Raw genomic sequence first — 18,335 nt, 5'->3', positions numbered from 1 at the left:
GGAACTCTCTCTGTAGACCATGCTGGCCTGGAACCCAGAGATCTGCCTGTGCCTTCTTCCTACGTGCTGTGGTTAAAGGTGTGAGCCATCATGCCCAGCTGTTCCTACCTGTTTCTGTTCTTCCCTTGTCTGTCAACCTCATTCCTGGACTCTCTTCAAATCACACATCTCAAGAAGGGATGCATTTTAGACTAACATTCTGGAGAACACAGTAGACTCTCCTTGGGCTGATGCTAGGACTTCCCAAACTCTGTTTTGCATGTGCAGGTGAAGGTATTGGTATGGCTCACACTCTAAACATCTTTATGGGGCCACACCTTGGTTATAGAGTGTCAGTGGCTCTATAACCCACAGAGAGATGGCCACCCACTGGACCTAGCCTTCCTCTATACTTGTGAACAATTGTGCAAGGACAATTTCCTCCAAGTTCATTCTGTAACTTCTACCCTGTTAACAGAGTAACAGCCAAGCTCAGAGATGTGTGTGTGTGTTTTGAACTAATGAATATAGCAGAAAGATTCATAATTAACAAGCTTTGGGCTCATGGGAATGGGCACTCTAAAGTGAAGATCTTATCACCGGTTCTTACCCTGGGAGATTTGATTCACCACTATTTCCCTTGCTTGTGCCACTGAAGTCTGTGCCCAAGCAAACCTTTCATATGGAACGACAATGTCAACAGGAAGCAGTTTTTCTCCAAAGTGCCATCTTTACAGCCTTCATATCAAAGAGGTTATTTGGTATACTTTCAAGCACACTGTTAGTGTGCAGCAATTATGAGTTAGGCTGATGTCAAACCCAGCAAGCTATTTAGCCTTTCCCACATGCATGTTAACATCATTCATTCATACATTCACACATACATACATACATACATACATACATTCATTCGTTCGTTCATTCCCACCAACTGTAACTACCTTTGTTCTCCCTCTAACTCAGTAACTCTGTTCTCTGGATGCAGCTGAGTTCCCATGCTTGCGAGTCCCTGTCAGGGACACAGCTCCATGAATGTTTGAATGGAGACATTTGTTCAAGAGTTCCTTCTAGAAAGGCCTCTCCAGAGCATAAGAGGTAAAACAGACTGTTCCCCCACCCAAAATTCTCTCTGTACTAGTGCTGCTTTATTTGAGCCACAGCACGTAGTGACCCACACTCCACTGCAGCTTTTACCTGCTATCTCGTGTGACAGTCATCTGTCTCCTCTCTCCAAAAGTTTAGCTTCAAGAGGCAGAAGTCTCCTGCCCTGTGCCCTCCTGCTCCCAGCACCTGAGCAGTGCGGGAGAATAACGGACTCTCGGTCAACCATTGCGGAGTAACAGAGTTTACAGAGGATTACGTCCAGGAATGTTGGGCACGGCATAGCCCGGCTTTCAAAGGCTGCCATTCCCATCTCCCGACTCCTCCAGCTCGCAGTAGCTACCACAAGACTCTTTCCCCACTATTATTTTTAATTTCTTAGCTGTTCTACAGACATCTAGAAATAAATGCAACAAAAAAGAGCCCACTTGAACATTTCAGGCTGTTCTCACTCAGGCCCTCAGTGGGTTCTCTCTCCACACAGGGGTGGAGAACAAAGTAGATTTGTTTGCATTTGAGAAAGAAATAGCTGGCACACAGTTCCAGATCACACAGGGCCGGACGAAGGGTGACACTTACCAAACGACCACACATCTGACTTGCTGCTATAGCGACTAAAGGAGAACACCTCTGGGGATGCCCACTTCACTGGGAATTTGGTGCCCGTGGAGCTGGTATATTGATCATCAAGGACAAATCTGGGAAGAGGCAAGGAAGAGGTCAGAACGGTGTAGGACTTAGTCTCCTTCCTGACAGCGGCTGACATCACACCCCCACATTACCTTGTCATCCCAAAGTCGGACACCTTGATGACCTGGTTTTCTCCCACCAAACAGTTTCTGGCTGCCTAGAGTAACAAATGAGAAGCAAAGGCATGGGTGGAGAGCCGGGAGAGGAAGGGACCCCCGTCACTAGATTTGTTTCTCTGCGATGCTGTCCAGCCACTGTAGAGCCTTACAGAGGGTGAGCATCACCAACAGCCTGCTGAGCTAGCTGGAGATTCAGCGAGCTAGCTGAATGTGCAAATGAGTTTCTTTTCTAATTATTAGAGAGATGCAACCTTGTCTAGACAGTAATTCACTGGAATTACTGACATGGTAGGCAATGATGACATTGGAGTTACCTGCAGTGCTCTCCAAGAGAGTAATATGAAAGTGATTAAAATGAAAGCCAATCCCCATAAAGTTAGCCTAAGTAGGGAGAGTACCTGGATCCTCTCAGTATCCCATTAGGTAATCTTGGAAGAGTCCTGGGAGACAAGAGAACCTGTGGGTCTCACACTGAGAACTACTTCCATGTTCACCTGAGGACTCTGCTGAATATTGATGATCCCTGCCCTTAGAGGATCCCAGGCTGCCTCTCAGGGGTGCAGTTTTGGTAGAAAAACAGTGCTTCAGTCCAAGTGCCCATCAATGAGAGAAGGAGTAAAGAAAAGTGGTATGTGTAGACATAGACATGGTGGGTGGGAGGGGTACTCAGCCACAAGGAGGAATGAAATGATGTCACTTGCTGGGAAGGGAAAGGGGATGGAACTGGGGAACAGCTGGTTAAGTGAAATAGCTACCCTTAAGGACAAGCAGCATGTTGGTTTTTTTCTTCATACATGAGATCTAAGCATACAATGCTTACATAGGAAAAAGTCATAAGGAAGCCATTGCTTCAAACACTCAACATATGCAAACAAAGTGTTACACAAAGTGAGACTGTCCTTGCCTACCGCCTTCATCTTTACAGGGGGAAACTGAGGCACAGAAGGCAATTAGAAGTGGTTGTAAGTTCCACAACCAATGGTTGGAAGAATGTGGATTGAAACTCCGAGGGCACGTGTTAGAGGAATAGCCAGGTGCAGTTCTGATCTGAGCACTCTTGAAACACTTCCCCACCAGGGACCTCCTGAAGTGGGTGGAACAGGAAGAGGCTGAGAGTGGGAGAAGGCCATGTGGGGCACACTACTTAGTGATGCTCTCTCAGACTTGGCAGAGCTACACTTCAGGGGAATAGTCTTTGGTCCTGTACTTGCAGGTGTTAACCCCTGAGCTTGCTCGTACCAGGTCTCTGTGGATGACACAAGCTTTTTCCAGGTAGGCCATGCCCTCACACACATCCAGGCACATGCCCAGCAGGGTCTCTGCAGCAAAGAGACCCCGCTGACTTCGAAGGTAATCCGACAGGCAGCCGTGCTCCATGAACTCAAACACCAGGCAGATGGGGGCTTGCTCCAGGCACACCCCATAGAGCTGCACCAGTTTGGGGTGAGAGAGTTTCCTGGAAGAAAAAGGCAAGAGATAAAACGATGACCTAAATTCAGTATTCTAAAAGTGCTGACCATAAGATGGCACTGAGGTAGATGAGAGGCACTTCACCGGGCTCAAGGGTTTGAGAAGAGAACCAGACCTCAGACCCAAACCAGAGAGGGTTGTGGGAGCCAAGGTCTGGGTGTAGCAGGGAGTCAGCTGGTTTGAATGAAGATGGACAAAGGCCAGCGTGGGCCAGAGCAGAGATGGGTAGTAGAGGAGACTAGAGAGTCAGACATACAGCAGGTCTTGTAGATCATGCTGAAGTCTCTCTCTCTCTCTCTCTCTCTCTCTCTCTCTCTCTCTCTCTCTCTCTCCTTCCCTCCCTTCCTTCCTTCTTTCCTCCCTTTCTCCCCCCACCTCTCTCTTTGTATAGGCCACAGGTCAACCATGGGTGTTATTCCCAAGGCATTAGCAACCCTTTCTTCTGTTTCATTTTTTTCTCTTTTTTTGAGAATTGATTATTTTTCTCACATATATCTTGATCATGGTTCCCTTTCCCCCCTCATTCCTCCTCACCTTCCCTCCCATCTGGACTCACCCCCTTTCTGCCTTTCATTAGAAAACAAACAGGTGTCTAAGGGATAATGATAAAACATAATAAGATAAACAAAAACAAACACATTGGAGTTGGACAATAGACAAATGGAAGGTAAACAGGCCAAGAGAAGGCACAGGAACCAGAGACCCCACTTGTCCACATACCCAGGATTCCCATAAAAAACACAAAGTGAAAGCCATAATACATGTGCAGAAGACCTGCTGCAGACCTGTGCAGGCCCTGTGCATGCTGCCGCTGTCTCTGTGAATTCATATGCACTTGTGAGTGTATGTGGGCTCATGCTGATTTCGAGGGCCTTACTTTGTCTTTGTGGCTGCATGTATGTGTGTGTACTTTATGTGTGCCTGTGCCCATCTCCTGGAACTGCACTTGTGAACTACAAGTCCTCTTAACCACTTTTTCTCCAAACCCCACCTTTTTCTTCCTTCCTCCCCTCCCTCCCTCCCTTCTGTCTTTCCTTCTTTTCTCTCCTTCCTTCTTTTCTTTCTTTTTTTTTAAACAGGAACTCACTGGCCTGGAACTAGCCAAGCATGCTAGGCTGAATCTGCCTATCTCTGTCTCCACAGCACAGGCCTTCCCGTCCAGCTGCTGCTGCTTCTTCTTCTTCTTCTTCTTCTTCTTCTTCTTCTTCTTCTTCTTCTTCTTCTTCTTCTTCTTCTTCTTCTTCTTCTTTCTTCTTTCTTCTGATTTCTGCAGATTTGAACTTGGGTCTTAGTGGCTGTGCAGCAAGCACTTCACCAGGGGAGCCATCTTCGTCTCCTAGGCCCTAACAAGGCTCTTTTTGTGTTTTCCTTGTGTAGTAGGTATCTACTACTGGGGCATGACAATACATCAGAGTGGAATTTTACAAGCACAGCCCGGACCCTCCTTCCCAGCATGCCTGCACACCCCTGCTCTAACTCACATCATGACTTCTGCCTCCTCGATAAAGTCTTCTTCTGACATCGCCCCTTCCTGAATGGTCTTGATGGCCACCTTGTCCTTGTTGAGCCAGTAGCCGAGATGCACCAGCCCAAACTGCCCGCTGCCGATCTCCTGCACGAACGTTAGCTCTGAGGGTTGGATCACCCACTTCCCTGGAACAGAGGAAGAGGGAATGCTTTTAGAGTGGACAATTAGTAAGATATGAATCTCAGAAACATCTTATCTAACCTATGGTTACTATAACTCAAAGATGGCTTAGAGTGTCATAGGTAGTTACTATAACATAGGCTATGGCTTTGAAATTGTTGTGATGCAGGAGAGAGTAAGGAGGGAAAAGGACGATGGTGCTAAGTATGATAAAGAAGGTAGCCAAGAGGATTGTTACAGGGCTCCAACATCTTTTTTAGCTGCATCTGATTGAAAAGTTTTTATTATAATTATTTTTCCTCTTGAGACAGACTCCCCATCGAGCCCAGACTGGTTTCAAACATGTAATCCCATTCCCCCAGTCTCTAGAGTACACAGAGATTTGCAAATACTGGCTCATAATTTTATTGCCATTACTGCAGAGGAAAATAGTCTTCACATTTTCCACTTGTTCACTGACTCATTTAGAAGCCCTCTGTGCTCACAGCACTGTGCCAGGCTTTGACAAGAACGGAGCTTGAAGATGTGGGCTCACGGGGGACCCGCACAGAGGCACAACTGAACTGTTTCTATCTGGCAGTTGTTATTTTTGTTTATGGATATGTGAATATATCTGTGTGAGTGTAACACACATGAATGCAGGTGCTGGCAGAGGCCAGAAGCAGGATTGAATCTCCTGGAGTGGAGTTACAAGGGGTTGTGAGCCTGGAGTGAGTTACAAGGGGTTGTGAGCCTGGAGTGAGTTACAAGGGGTTGTGAGCCTGGAGTGAGATATAAGGGGTTGTGAGCCTGGAGTGAGTTACAAGGGGTTGTGAGCCTGGAGTGAGTTACAAGGGGTTGTGAGCCTGGAGTGAGTTACAAGGGGTTGTGAGCCTGGAGTGAGTTACAAGGGGTTGTGAGCCTGGAGTGAGTTACAAGGGGTTGTGAGCCTGGAGTGAGTTACAAGGGGTTGTGAGCCTGGAGTGAGTTACAAGGGGTTGTGAGCCTGGAGTGAGATACAAGGGGTTGTGAGCCTGGAGTGAGTTACAAGGGGTTGTGAGCCTGGAGTGAGATATAAGGGGTTGTGAGCCTGGAGTGAGTTACAAGGGGTTGTGAGCTTGGAGTGAGTTATAAGTGAATCTGGATGCTGGGAAATGAACTTGGCCCCTCTGGAAGAGCAGTAAGCACTGTGAACTTCCAGCCATTTCTCTAGCCCCGGGGCAGGCTCTTGATAAGTGTTTAATAAACAAGAAAAAGGAGTTAAGCCTCAATTTTCCCACTGACGAAATAAGGGGGCTGACCATTATCATCTCTGTGATCCCATCCAGCAGGACACGTGAGGATTCAGCAATTAGTAGGGTAGCCTTACTTCCACAGGCACTATAATGATATAGTATGCGTTCCTGGTGCATGGTACAGCCACGTGCCTATCAGGCTGAGGTATAGGCTCAAGAGCAAGCAGCATGTGAGTATACACTGTGTGCCACACGTGCTAGTGACAGCATGTGAGTACCCACTGTATGCCACACGTGCTGGTGGCTGCATATGAAGAGTCCATGGCAGTGTTTCTCCAAGTATCTCCCTCCCCACCTAGGTCAAAGCTACCAGGTTGCTTATTTGTAATGTGGGATCCAAGGCCATGCCCTCAAGGAGTGTTTTGGTAAACTGCAGGGAGTGTCCTGGGACCAGTGGGGGTTTTGTTTTTGCTTTTTGTTTATTTTTTTTATTGATAAGCGTTTGGAAAGATTTGATGCACACTGAAGTTTGAGAACCACCAATGGATACCACATGAACATTTTGGACCAAGGGATGTGAACTGAGATGTCTTAGTTTCCAGTAGATAGTCTAGAAGGGAACCTTTTTTGGAGGACAGACTTCATATTAGGCCCCAGAGTCCTGGAGGTACAGGTCCTAGTTTGTTTTTTTGTTTGTTTGTTTGTTTTGTTTTGTTTGTTTTTTCCTGGTGCTGGGGACTAAACTGGGGGACCTGACTCATTTTAGACGAATTTTCTGCCACTGAGTTAAAGTCCTAGATCTCAAAAACTTAACTTTATTCTCTGTAAACACTTCTGAATGCCGATGGCTCCTAGCCCTTGTAGAAGACCCAGACCCAACAAGTTAGATTATAATAAAAGTCTCAAAGGGTAGATAGAATACAGTGCTAAGGGGTTATTTTCTGACATTTTCCAACAGCATTTAGTAGAGTGCTCTGTATAAAGCGGTGCTCAATGAATGCCTCATTTGAAGCCAAAGGGCATTGCTTTGCTCTTACTAAATGTGTCTGGGCACACACATTTCTTACACAAGTGTATAGAATCACTCTCCTTCCTTCTCTCGTTAATCTGACATTTGAAGAGCAGTTAGGCTAATAGCAAATCCTCTTAGAATTGGTCCTACACATTTAGATATGTGAGTTTTAGCTCAAATGCCCAATGTCTTCTGCTTACCATATCTTAGCCCTGCTGTGACAGGGGCTTTTTGTCTCCAGGAGCAAACTGGATAGCGGAGTCGAGTGACCAAACCTAGGTTGATAGAAAAACCAAAGGCTGTGGTTAGGGCTTTGCCACAGCAACCGTCTAGGTTAAGTCACCAGAAAATGTGAAATAGTAATTCCAAATCCCAAAGTCCCACCATAGCTTTCACAGAGTTCTTGAGAGGAGCCTTAAGCATAGTAGGACAGTGACACGATGATCTCAGAGCAGGTGTTGCCTGTGGTAGGCATGGGGAGCTTAGGCATTTGGAAGTTTTTTGTTTGTTTCTGGTTTTGTTTTTGATTTGCATCTTGAGTTACTATTTATGGCCAGTTGGTGCTGCATGAAGAACCCAGTAGGGTCCCTGTCCTTTCTTCCCAAGTCTCCTTGTGGGGATCCCCTTCTGGCTCGGTCCCCTAGAGCTTACCTCCTCCATTGTACTGGTGATACTGGATGAGGAGAGGGATGGAGTCAAACACATACTTCTCAGCCACGTAGTAGCGCTTGGGGCTGTCATTTGTTTCTTTGATGTGATAATGTTTTATACAGGGGTTCTCACTGAAACAAATGAACACACACAGTCACTGCCAGGAAGCAGTCATGATACATCAATACATCTACTGGCATCAGATCCTCACTGTCTTGGCCAGGAAGCTCTTGCTGGGAGGGTAGGCATGCAGTGTTTCAGTGTGTGTGTGTGTCAGTCTCGGCATGTTGGCCCTGGTGTTGGTGTTGTGTGAAGAAGAACTCTGAAGCTGCCCCTAAACATAAGCAGCCAGGGTGCTGAGATGTGTTGGTGTTGGTAATGCCACAGCCACAGAATGTGGGAGCAGCATTGTGTGCACTGTGAGTGCAAAAGAAAACCACATGGGGGACCCCCATCCACCCCAGACTGAATGGCTGTCATCAAGTAAATTGACAACAAATGCTGGTATGTGTTTGTGTGCATTCACACACATACATGTGCATACACCCTGGGGAGAAAGAACTCTGCTGGTGGGAATGTAAACTAGTGTATCTGAGTATGGAGGTTTCTCAAAAACTAAACATAGAACTACCACGTGGTTCCAGCTCACCACTCCTTGGTATGTACCAGAAGGACTCTGAGCCAGAACAGCACAGGGATTTTTTGACCATGCATGTTTATGGCTGCACTATACAATAGCCAAAATATGGAATCCGCATATATGCCTCTCAATAGAGGAATGGATAAAGAAACTGTGGTGCATATATATATATATATATATATATATATATATACTGTAATTTTATTTAGCTGTGAAGATGACAATAGGATATTCACAACTAAATGAATGGAACACAAGTAAAGATTAGTGTGTCAAACAAAAAAATCCAGACTTAGAAATACACGTATCTAATGCTTTAATACAGTATCTAATCTAATGTGAAATTCTATAAACACATATGGAATCTGGATGTAAACACACACACACTCAGGAGTCTCTGGCAACACAGGACTGTCAATATGGTAGATAGGTTTTATTTCTAGCATATCAAGAATTGGCATTTATCTATTTCCAGTTGTAGATGAAAATACTTTCTTCTACTCTATACACTACCTGATATGCTCACCAAATACAGACGCAAGTATGCAATGTCCTCAGAGCTCTGCTATCAGGCCTTGCCAATGCCCAGTAGAGGATCTGGTATCCACCCAGTTCCGGCCCTTATTAAATCTCTCTAGATCTGCCCTTGAACTTGGGGCTTTGACTTTACAGGGGCATTGGTGGAAGCCACACCACTGCTAGTGAGGCTCCGCATGATATATGGGTGGATCTTGCTGTGTCTACGCTGTCACACAAAACCAGCTATCCCCATTCCTCTGTGCCAAGTGAGTGGCATACCTTATGATGGCCTTGGTGAAAACAGAGACTGTGTATGTCCCGGGCGTCCTGGAATCTCGGACCATGAAAGCTCCTTCTTTACCCTGGATTGGGTAAAAAGACTGAAAGGTTAGTGATCTAAAAACCAGTGGCACCTAAAGCCACTTTCTTGCTTTGGGAACGGGAAAGCACTGTGTGGCACAGACTTTCAGTAGCAACAGCCACCATTTCAATCACACCTGCAGCAGTTGTTCATGTGAGGTCCTGTATGGACAGATAGACACGGGTCCTCTCCCTTACAGTTCAGCAGGCACTGGACTCTACAGACATTTCTCAGCCCTCAGTGTTGGAGTCTGGACACAATTATCTTCTTTGACAACAAGGTCAGCAAGTGAGTGCTGGAGGAATTAAGTGGATTTCCCATGGGTCTGCAGATAGTGAGCAGTGGGGTTGGAGTTTGAACTTTGGCACCTGAGCAAATTCGTTTTCTTGCTCTATGATGCTCCAGCCTCTTCTACCTTTTTTCAGAACACAAAACTTATTCTGAAAGCTCCCTCAGTTCCTGCATGGGGCTTAATTTCTCAAGCCCTGCTCACAAAGCTGATTTCACTGAAGGGCAGAGTGAGAAACAGTGCGATGCTACTAGTTGAGAGAGACCCACGCACATAGAGAGACATCAAGAGACACAGAGAGACGGAGACAGAGGGGAGTGGGTAGAAGGAAGTGCTGACAGCTTTGCCTGCTCTGATGGAGTCAGCAGAGGCAAACAGGCATGCCAGTTCACACGTTCCTGATGGGAACTGTAAAGTCTGAACTGTTTGAAGAACCGAATTCCTAGCTCCTCTCCTACCAGTTGTAAACATCTGCAGAGCTTGTTAATTATGACTTACTTAAATTAGACATTGTGAAGGTCATAAGTGAAGGTCACAATTAGACAGGGACCTTATGTGGAAGTCATACGGTTTATATACACAGGGAAAATATCTACAGCGTAGAATACCAGAAGCCCCTCCATCCATCAGTCCCAAAGGAAAGTTTTTGCATGAACACACACACACACACACACACACACACACACACACACACAGAGAGAGAGAGAGAGAGAATGGGTATACTAATATTCATTCTAATAGGCATTCTGAAAATAGATTTGCCTATTTTAGACATTTTTATGTAGACTCTTTTTGTAAGTGGAATCCATGTGGTTTTCTGTGAGTGGGTCCTTCATTTATAATATTCTTTCCAAGGACCTCCTAGGTGGTGACAGGTGTAAAGACTTCACTCCTACTTGTGGCTGAGTGATATTCCACTTTAGGGACAGACCACGTTTGTTTTCCATTCGTCAGCGGACAGCCACCTTCTGGCTTCTGGGAGTAGAGACTTTTTGTTTGATGGCTTTGCTCAACAGGCATTAGCCATAGTTTACCATTTGCAAAATTATGCAGCTTTGGCTCTTGGTTGGTTGGAATGTGATGGGTTAAACACGAGACAGGAAGAAACAGACCTCAAGCAGAGGCAGATTTTATCAGGTTATGTCATATATTCTAAAGGAAGAAACAGACCAGAAAGACCAGAGGCTCACCAACTGTCTGAAGAGAGGAGCAGAGGAGCATAAACATCTCTTTTATCTAACTAATGAACATCTGGCTGTTTGTGTTGGTGTTACCGTTTCAAAGAAGTCATTGTTTTCTGTAAACAAGTTGTGATTATAGCAGGCCTCAGCTGTAAGTTCTCTATAAGCACCAGGTGACAGAGGTAGGGTCATAGTCAGGTCTGGCAGAGCATGGGAAAGCCGGACCTCCCCCAACACTCTCTTTCTCCATCTTAGTTACTGTGGGCGACATTTGGTGAAAGCAACATGGAGTCTCACTTGGGGCTGAAGCAGCTAAGAGTTTGAGGAAAGCATGTGCCTTACCACATACTTCCTGCAAGGAGCTGAGAGGTAGCCACAGGGGCACAGCCCCTAACGTGTGTCCCAGGGGCACTGACTTGAATAATGTTGTCAGATGGGGCTTCATTTCCTCTCAACACAGTCAACATCTCAGAGTGATTTTTTTTATTGCTTCATTTAGAAAAAAAATAAAAATAAAAATAAAGAGGCAACAACAACAAAAGATTATGTTAGGAGGTAAAGCATGTGTATAACCCTGGAAGGACAGGAGAAAAGAGTAACTCCTGTACTTCTTTGTGCTGTCTCTGTCTCTCTCTCTGTCTCTGTCTCTGTCTCTCTTTCCCCCCTCTCTATTTGCAGACACATCCCCGCTGTGGTAAGACCATGCCTCTGATCCACGTTCTGAAGGTGGCCCCGGCTTATCAGCCTTTACTACAAAGGAGATGGAGCAGGTGGTCTTCAAGGGAATTCTAGCTGCAACAGCTTGTAGTATTGTTAATTCCAGATGCTTCCTGATTCAAAGTATACGTGTCCATGTCTTCACCTGCAAAATGACCTTTGTAAGGCTATTGGTAGACTTGAATAATGTGCACAGAACAGTTCCTGGAACACAATCCCAGGACACTGACTGCCAGGGTTATCAATTCTCGTTATTTATCACATGCTGTGGGGTAGCGTCTGGTGGAAGCATGAATTATATTGTTTGTCTTCATCTGAGACATGTTTCAGTGTGTGTGTCTTTCTTTCTGTACAGAAAAGCTGACTTTGTAGAGGGGAAATCTCAAAACAAAGCTTATGTTATTCAACGATGGGCTGGTGCTTTGTGGTCTTGTCAGGCTGAAGTCTGCTCTAAGAATGTCTCCGACATATGTCTTTCATTGGGGGCGGGATGGGGTGGGGCTCTTCTCTCAAAACAAACACATTTTTAAGTCAAAATTGCATCTTTGATGACATCTTGGAATCACAGAAGTATAATAAACCAAGGTTAGGCTCCTGTCTAAAGTATAGGTCACCCAACGTGTAAGTTGCATGCATGAAGATAGTTACAGAGTACCTGCTCACAGGGGCTGACCCTCTCTCTAGAGGGTCTAAGGCTGAGGGGAAATGCTGAAACCGAAGGCAGAGTGCATACAGAACCACTGGAAACATAACATTTCGTCTTCCTGTTCAAACAAGGAAAAAAGTCACATCTCATGGCTAGGCAGAGGACTGGGTTATTAAAGGAGGTGTAAGTTGAAGAACAGACAGAACACGTAGGAGATTCTTTTCCATGTCCCTAAACTAATGTAAATCACAAAATCACTTCAGTGCTCCCTGGAGAGGCTTTGGCTGGAGAGGCCTGGAGTCCAGGAGTTTGCTGGGGGGAAGGAGTGCTGCTTTGCATTTTTGTGTTTATGTGCATGCTCTTACATGAGCTTACAAACAGAAGCCTGCAGAGGCCAGAGGAGGGAACTGGATCCCCTGTGACCTGCCATGTATGCGCTGGAAACTGAACCTTGGTTCTCTACAAGGGCAGTGAGCATTCTTAGCCACTGGGTCATATCCTCTGGGCTGGAGTTTGTGCTCTCAGTTTCCCCACAGATACTCATGACCAGCACAGCCATGATAACTTAAAAACACAGTAAGCATTTGGTGAACTCATTCATGGAACAAGGAGTTGTCAAGTAAGTGTTTTGTGCTAGATACAGTTAAACCTAAGTTTCCTTAAGAGGGACAAAGTAAAACATAGAGATATACACATATACACATATACATATCATACACACACACATAGTCTGCAACCTAGAGGCTTTAGTTAATAACAGAGGAAATGAATATAATCTACTCTTAAGAGGCATATACTTATGAGACAAGAACACTCTGCGTACACCAGAGATGCAACACTATTGAGTCAGATAGCAACTACGTTAAAAACAGCAAGAAGCCCTCATCCCATTCTTACTGTCCAGAACTCAGACTAAAGCTTAATGGGCTCCTCTCAAGTTTGCCTTTAGACTTACCTAAGAAGGAAGAGAGTATTTGGTAAGTGGATTCAAAATATTAGCAAGAAAGAATGTCTCGATAGCCTGAGAAAGCAAAATACATTTAAATGCCTCAATGGAACCTCTCAGCTGCAGGAGTTGCTTTCCTTTGTCACTGAGGTGAGCTGTCTGAAGTTCTACACCGACTTTATTGAGGATGTGACAGAACGTAAGGAAAGTGTCCTTATTTAAACACAGCGTAATCCAGGGTCCTAGTTCTGTGTTCTTTGTTCTTAGTTCCTATCAAGCTTTACTGTTTTTCAGCAACACAGGTTGAGGAATGGGAGGAGCTGCCTACGTTTGTATCCTAAAACCAGTTCAAGAAAATATGGAAAATACAGTGGCGCACGCCTTTGATCCAAGTACTTGGGAGGCAGAGGCAGGTGGATCTCTGAGTTCGAGGCCAGCCTGGTCTAGAGAATGAGTACAAGGACAGCCAGGGCTACACAGAGAAACCCTGTCTTGTAAAACCAAACCAAACAAATGGGGTGGGAGAGAAAACAGAATTTAGGTTACTTTTGGAGGTCCTGCTTCTACAGATCTACCATGGAATCTTAGAATCTGTATTTTTGTTACATTTATCTATTTCATGTGTGTGTGGGGACAGGATGTATGCACCACGGTAGGCATGCCGAGGTCAGAGGACAGCGCTGGGAGTCAGGTCTCTCCCTCCACCGTGCAGGTCCTGGGTATTGAACCCAGGTTGTCAGGCTTGATGGCATAACCTTAAACCCACTAAGCCATGTCACAGGCCCCTCAGACTCTGCATTGTAAACACCTGCAGCAACTCAGATATGAGGACTCTTGGGAACCACAGGAGATGAATAATTGCTGAGAACCAAGGAGACACAAGCACTCAAGAAGGACTCACCTCAGTTCCTCCTGCTATGGGTACACTGTTCAATGCCTTTCATCCTGCTCTCCCTTTTACTCACACGTAACTACTCAGTGATCGTGGTTCCCAGTGGGGTCCAGATGCAATGTCAGTGACTAACTGCACAGGGCCAGGAGTACACCGGGGCAGCATCCATGGTTTTAACAGATCACTAACACCCTGATGTACACTGATGTTCAGTTTGTCCTCACTAACAAATGCGGGCCCAGAAGGCTGAAGAGAAATCCCCACAGTTACCCACTGAACTGAAGGCAGAACAGAGACCTGAACAGGGGTCCCCATCCCATCCAATCATGCTGCCTTTCAGTTCATCCCTCTTTCCCCTAACTCTGAGATCCTGGAGTAAGGTCAATCTCTTTGCTAGACTGCAAAGGCTTCAGAGAAGGAACTGTAGGGGGAAAATCTGTTTAAACTACAGGCCTGTTAGGCAGAATCCATTCCTGAGTGGCAGAAACAGGAAGAAGCAGAGCTGCCCTGAAGCCAAAGTCATGGCAGCAGCCAGTGTTAGCACCCAGGCCTAGCACTGCCAGTGTTAGCACCCAGGCCTAGCACTTCCCTAGGCCTCCTTTCCTGTGCTGTCTAGCCCTGATAATCCTCAGAATACCTGTCCTCAGACAAGAAAACCATTGTTAAGCCAACACAGGAAAGCCATCACACCAGCATAGCCATAATATGGCTGGAAACTGTACAATTTCTTTTTAGTCAGGATGCAGGTACTCACTGTGTCCAAAAGAAGTTTTTCAGCTTTGTCTCGGCTGATGCTTTTATTGTACCACCTGAAAGCCAAAAACAAGCCTTGGGTCACAGTTGGAAAACTTCATCGCTTACTTATCAAAGATGATGCTCAAAAGTCATGTGTTTACTGTCTGTTTCTATCAGAGCCTTCAAACATTGATAGAAAGCCATGACGGTTTCCAGGTAGTAGGGTGTTTATCTGGAGAAGAAAAAGAATGAAGCAAGAGCTGGCATCAGACTGGTGGTTGCTGAAGCTGAGTTTCAGGGCCTTCTTTGTACTCTGCTCTCTATTTTGGTGGGAGTTGGAAATTTTCCATGATAGTGTTGTAGAAAACACTCACCTCCCCCAATTCATATGCCAGTGGGTGGCTGCAGGTAGGAGGGTGACAGGCAGCCATAGAAAAACGTTAATACTAATTTGCAACTTTAGCAAATATCCTTTGAAAACAATTGTCATATTTTCTTTTTAAGATTGGGCCCCCCAGACTTTTTGCAAAGCTTTTGTAATTGATGAGTATAATTAATAAATGGCAAAGCCAGGGACCATTCTTAAGAAGGAAGTTTTTTGAATGTTGTTACAATGTGGAGACATATCTTGACCATCTCAATCACCTAGGTCAGATAAAGTGTGGTGGAAGAGAAGGGACTTCCCCAGGGCTAAGAAGAAGAAAGAAATGAGCATGCAGGCTTTTCACTGTCCATGCATGTGCATTTGTGCAGGATGTTCAGTAGCCCATGTGGTAGGATGTGCAGACATGCACGTTGGTCAATAGTCCCATGGGGATGTGCAGGCTCAGCACATCTCTCCTTCAGCCGCTTACTCACCCATCCTTTCTCATTCCAGCCATTATGGTAGTTTAAAGTATCCAATTGAACATGTGCTATCATATATAAGATATATAAAAGTCAAAACATGAATAAAAGCCTCAGCCCAGTAACATTCAGAGTTCTCTAGCACTTGGATAATAATTCTCTAGAAGCATGAAGGCTGACATAATACGTCACTTCCTGGTAAAAGAAGCCTACAGGGTCTTATTTCTGGGCCAGAAAGCATACAGCAAAAGGAGAATGGTCATCAGTCGACAATTTACTTTTGGAGCTTAATAAACTCAGGAGAGGCGTAGGTGGGGAAGAAATAGTGTCTACGAAAATTGTTTGGCTACTTGAGAGCATCCAAAAAGAAGAGAACCAGGGGATTCCACTGAGTGTTTAAAACACTCTGGCTGAGCAGACTGTACACCTCCTTGGGCTCCCAGATGGCCAGGAAGTGTGCTTCATCCCATCTAAGCTCCAAGCAATGTGTATAAGTTGCTAAAGCTGTGCTTGAAAGTGTGACTCAGGTCTGGGTTCAGCAGACAATAGTGTCAAACTCATAGACTAAGGTCTGCTTGAGTTCAGTGCTCAAGGGAGTGAAGAAATATCTGCAGCGCGGTGTTTTGCTTGCTTCTGTCTCCTCTGATTTCTTCCTTTACCGAGGGAGGGATCAAAGCTCCCAGAGACTGAGGTATAGTGGCCTCTCTTCTGCAGTTTTGCTGTTTTTGTGATTTCAGTTGCTCACTCATGGTCCCAGAAAATACAAGATGGACAATTCTAGAAATTACCAATTCTAAATTCTGAGTAGCATGATGAAATCTCATGATAATCGTCTAGGGTACAAGTCACCCTTGAAACAGCCAATCCACTTAGATGCAATACCTACTTATTAGTCACTTGGTTGCTGTATGGGTCACCAGATACAGTGCCTCAGTATTGATGTGTTTGTGTTCAAGCGATCCTTACTTTATGTAAGAATAGTCTTGGTGGCAATTTTATGGTAGTATATTGCTATGACTTCTATTTCATCACTATCCAGTAGTGTTAATCTCTCAATGGATCTAACTTAAAGTAAGCTCTCCCATAGGCTGTACATAGAGGAAAAAGCATAGTACATACTGAGCTCAGAGCTACCTGCAGTTTCAGGATACATTGTAGGTCATGGAACCCACCCCCAGGAATTAGTAGGTTGCTGGAACTTGTTAAAGATTCTGCTTCTAAGCTAAGGTAGAAAACCCGAATCCAGTTACCTTAGCAGGTGGTATACTTTTTGAGATCTTATGCAAAACTCACCTTAAAGTCATCAAAATTGAGTTAAAGAATAGAAAGTATGGATAGCTTTCCGATATCTAGCTATATATTAAATATCAGAAAGTTTCCTTATGTTATATCATTTTCTAGCTGGGATTCCACAACCCAGCAAATGCAAGCTGGTATGCACAGTACAAACTGGCTCACAGGCCATATGGTTTTTATTATGAAATGACTTAAGATTCCTTTAGGTAGGGGGTATACATTTTTACTTGCCCCCAGGGGTCCATCAATTGCCTACTGCTTTATTTTGTTGAGGCCTCAAATTTGCTTCTTGAATCATAAACAAAGGGATTTTGATTAAAGGCCAAGACAAACACAGCTATTCAGCCAAGCCGTTGTTTGAAATAAACAACCATTTTTTTTCCCTCAAAGGCAGTGACTATAAAACACTTATTTCAGCTAAGTATCTCTCATCTATATTTCATCTCAGCACAAACATTCTTGGAAAGGATGAATCATCTCACAGCCCTGGGAAGGGCTCTTCACACATATTTGATCAAAATGTTGAAAGACACTATTAAGAAAATGATAGCACCTGGTTCCTGGCATCTATTCAGATTGCAGAAACCATGACATTAGCCATTGAATCCTAATGGGTTAGCAGAGGTTCTGGTTAGCTCATATCTTTCTTTCTTCTCTGATGTTCTGTATTTAATGAGTACTAATTTGTTTTTGTTTTTGTTTTTGTTTGTTTGTTTTTGTTTTGTGGGAGGGTTTATTTCATCTTTAGGTTACAGTCCGTCATCAAGGGAAGCCAGGAAGGACCTCAAGGGAGGAGCTTGAAGCAGAAACCATGGAGGGATGGGGCTTATAAGCTTATTCCCAGGCTCACAGTTAGCTCTCCTTCCTTCCTTCCTTCCTTCCTTCCTTCCTTCCTTCCTTCCTTCCTTCCTTCCTTCCTTCCTTCCTTCCTTCCTTCCTTCCTTCCTTCCTCCCTCCCTCCCCTCCCTCCCTCCCTCCCTCCCTTCCTTCTCTCCCTTCTTTCCTTCTTCTTCTCACTGTCTCCTCTCTTCCCCTCTCCCTCCCTCCCTCCCTCTCTCTCCTCTCCCTCTTTTAATTTTTGAGATTATAATTTAATTAAAACATTTCTCCCTTCTCTTCCATCCAAAGCCCTCCATATACCCTCCCTGATCTCTTTCAAATTCAACGCCTCCTTTTTCACTAATGTTATTGTATCTCATCCTAACTAGAACGTATTCAGTGTGTATAATGCTGTGTTTTCAGGGTTGACCATTTGGCACACAATTTTGATGACTTTAAGGTGAGTTTTGCATCAGTGTGCTCTTGCCTCAGTTGACCCTAGTTCTTTGTGTAGGGTTGAGGCCTTGAGGGCATCTCTCCATCTGGTTTGGCATGTTCACTGAT

At 44.9% G+C, this 18,335-nt stretch overlaps 1 protein-coding gene across 1 annotated transcript in view; it reads right to left on the bottom strand.

Moving 5' to 3' along the window:
* Itk (IL2 inducible T cell kinase) overlaps window positions 1-18,335 on the bottom strand; it is a 66,250-nt gene that overhangs the window by 8,199 nt on the left and 39,716 nt on the right. Inside the window, exons 8-15 of the mRNA XM_021176287.2 lie at window positions 14,830-14,884; window positions 9,323-9,405; window positions 7,885-8,015; window positions 7,434-7,508; window positions 4,841-5,012; window positions 3,129-3,345; window positions 1,863-1,927; window positions 1,660-1,778 (exon numbers count right to left, since the gene is read on the bottom strand). Coding sequence (XP_021031946.1) covers window positions 1,660-1,778; window positions 1,863-1,927; window positions 3,129-3,345; window positions 4,841-5,012; window positions 7,434-7,508; window positions 7,885-8,015; window positions 9,323-9,405; window positions 14,830-14,884 — 917 coding nt within the window. The remainder of the gene's footprint in view (window positions 1-1,659; window positions 1,779-1,862; window positions 1,928-3,128; window positions 3,346-4,840; window positions 5,013-7,433; window positions 7,509-7,884; window positions 8,016-9,322; window positions 9,406-14,829; window positions 14,885-18,335) is intronic.

Source organism: Mus caroli, unplaced genomic scaffold, assembly GCF_978045245.1.
Source record: "Mus caroli unplaced genomic scaffold, Mus_caroli_1 scaffold_13, whole genome shotgun sequence".
Classification (NCBI taxonomy): domain Eukaryota; kingdom Metazoa; phylum Chordata; class Mammalia; order Rodentia; family Muridae; genus Mus; species Mus caroli.
The sequence above is the reverse complement of the archived record's forward strand: the minus strand, read 5'-3'. Positions and strand labels throughout refer to the sequence as shown.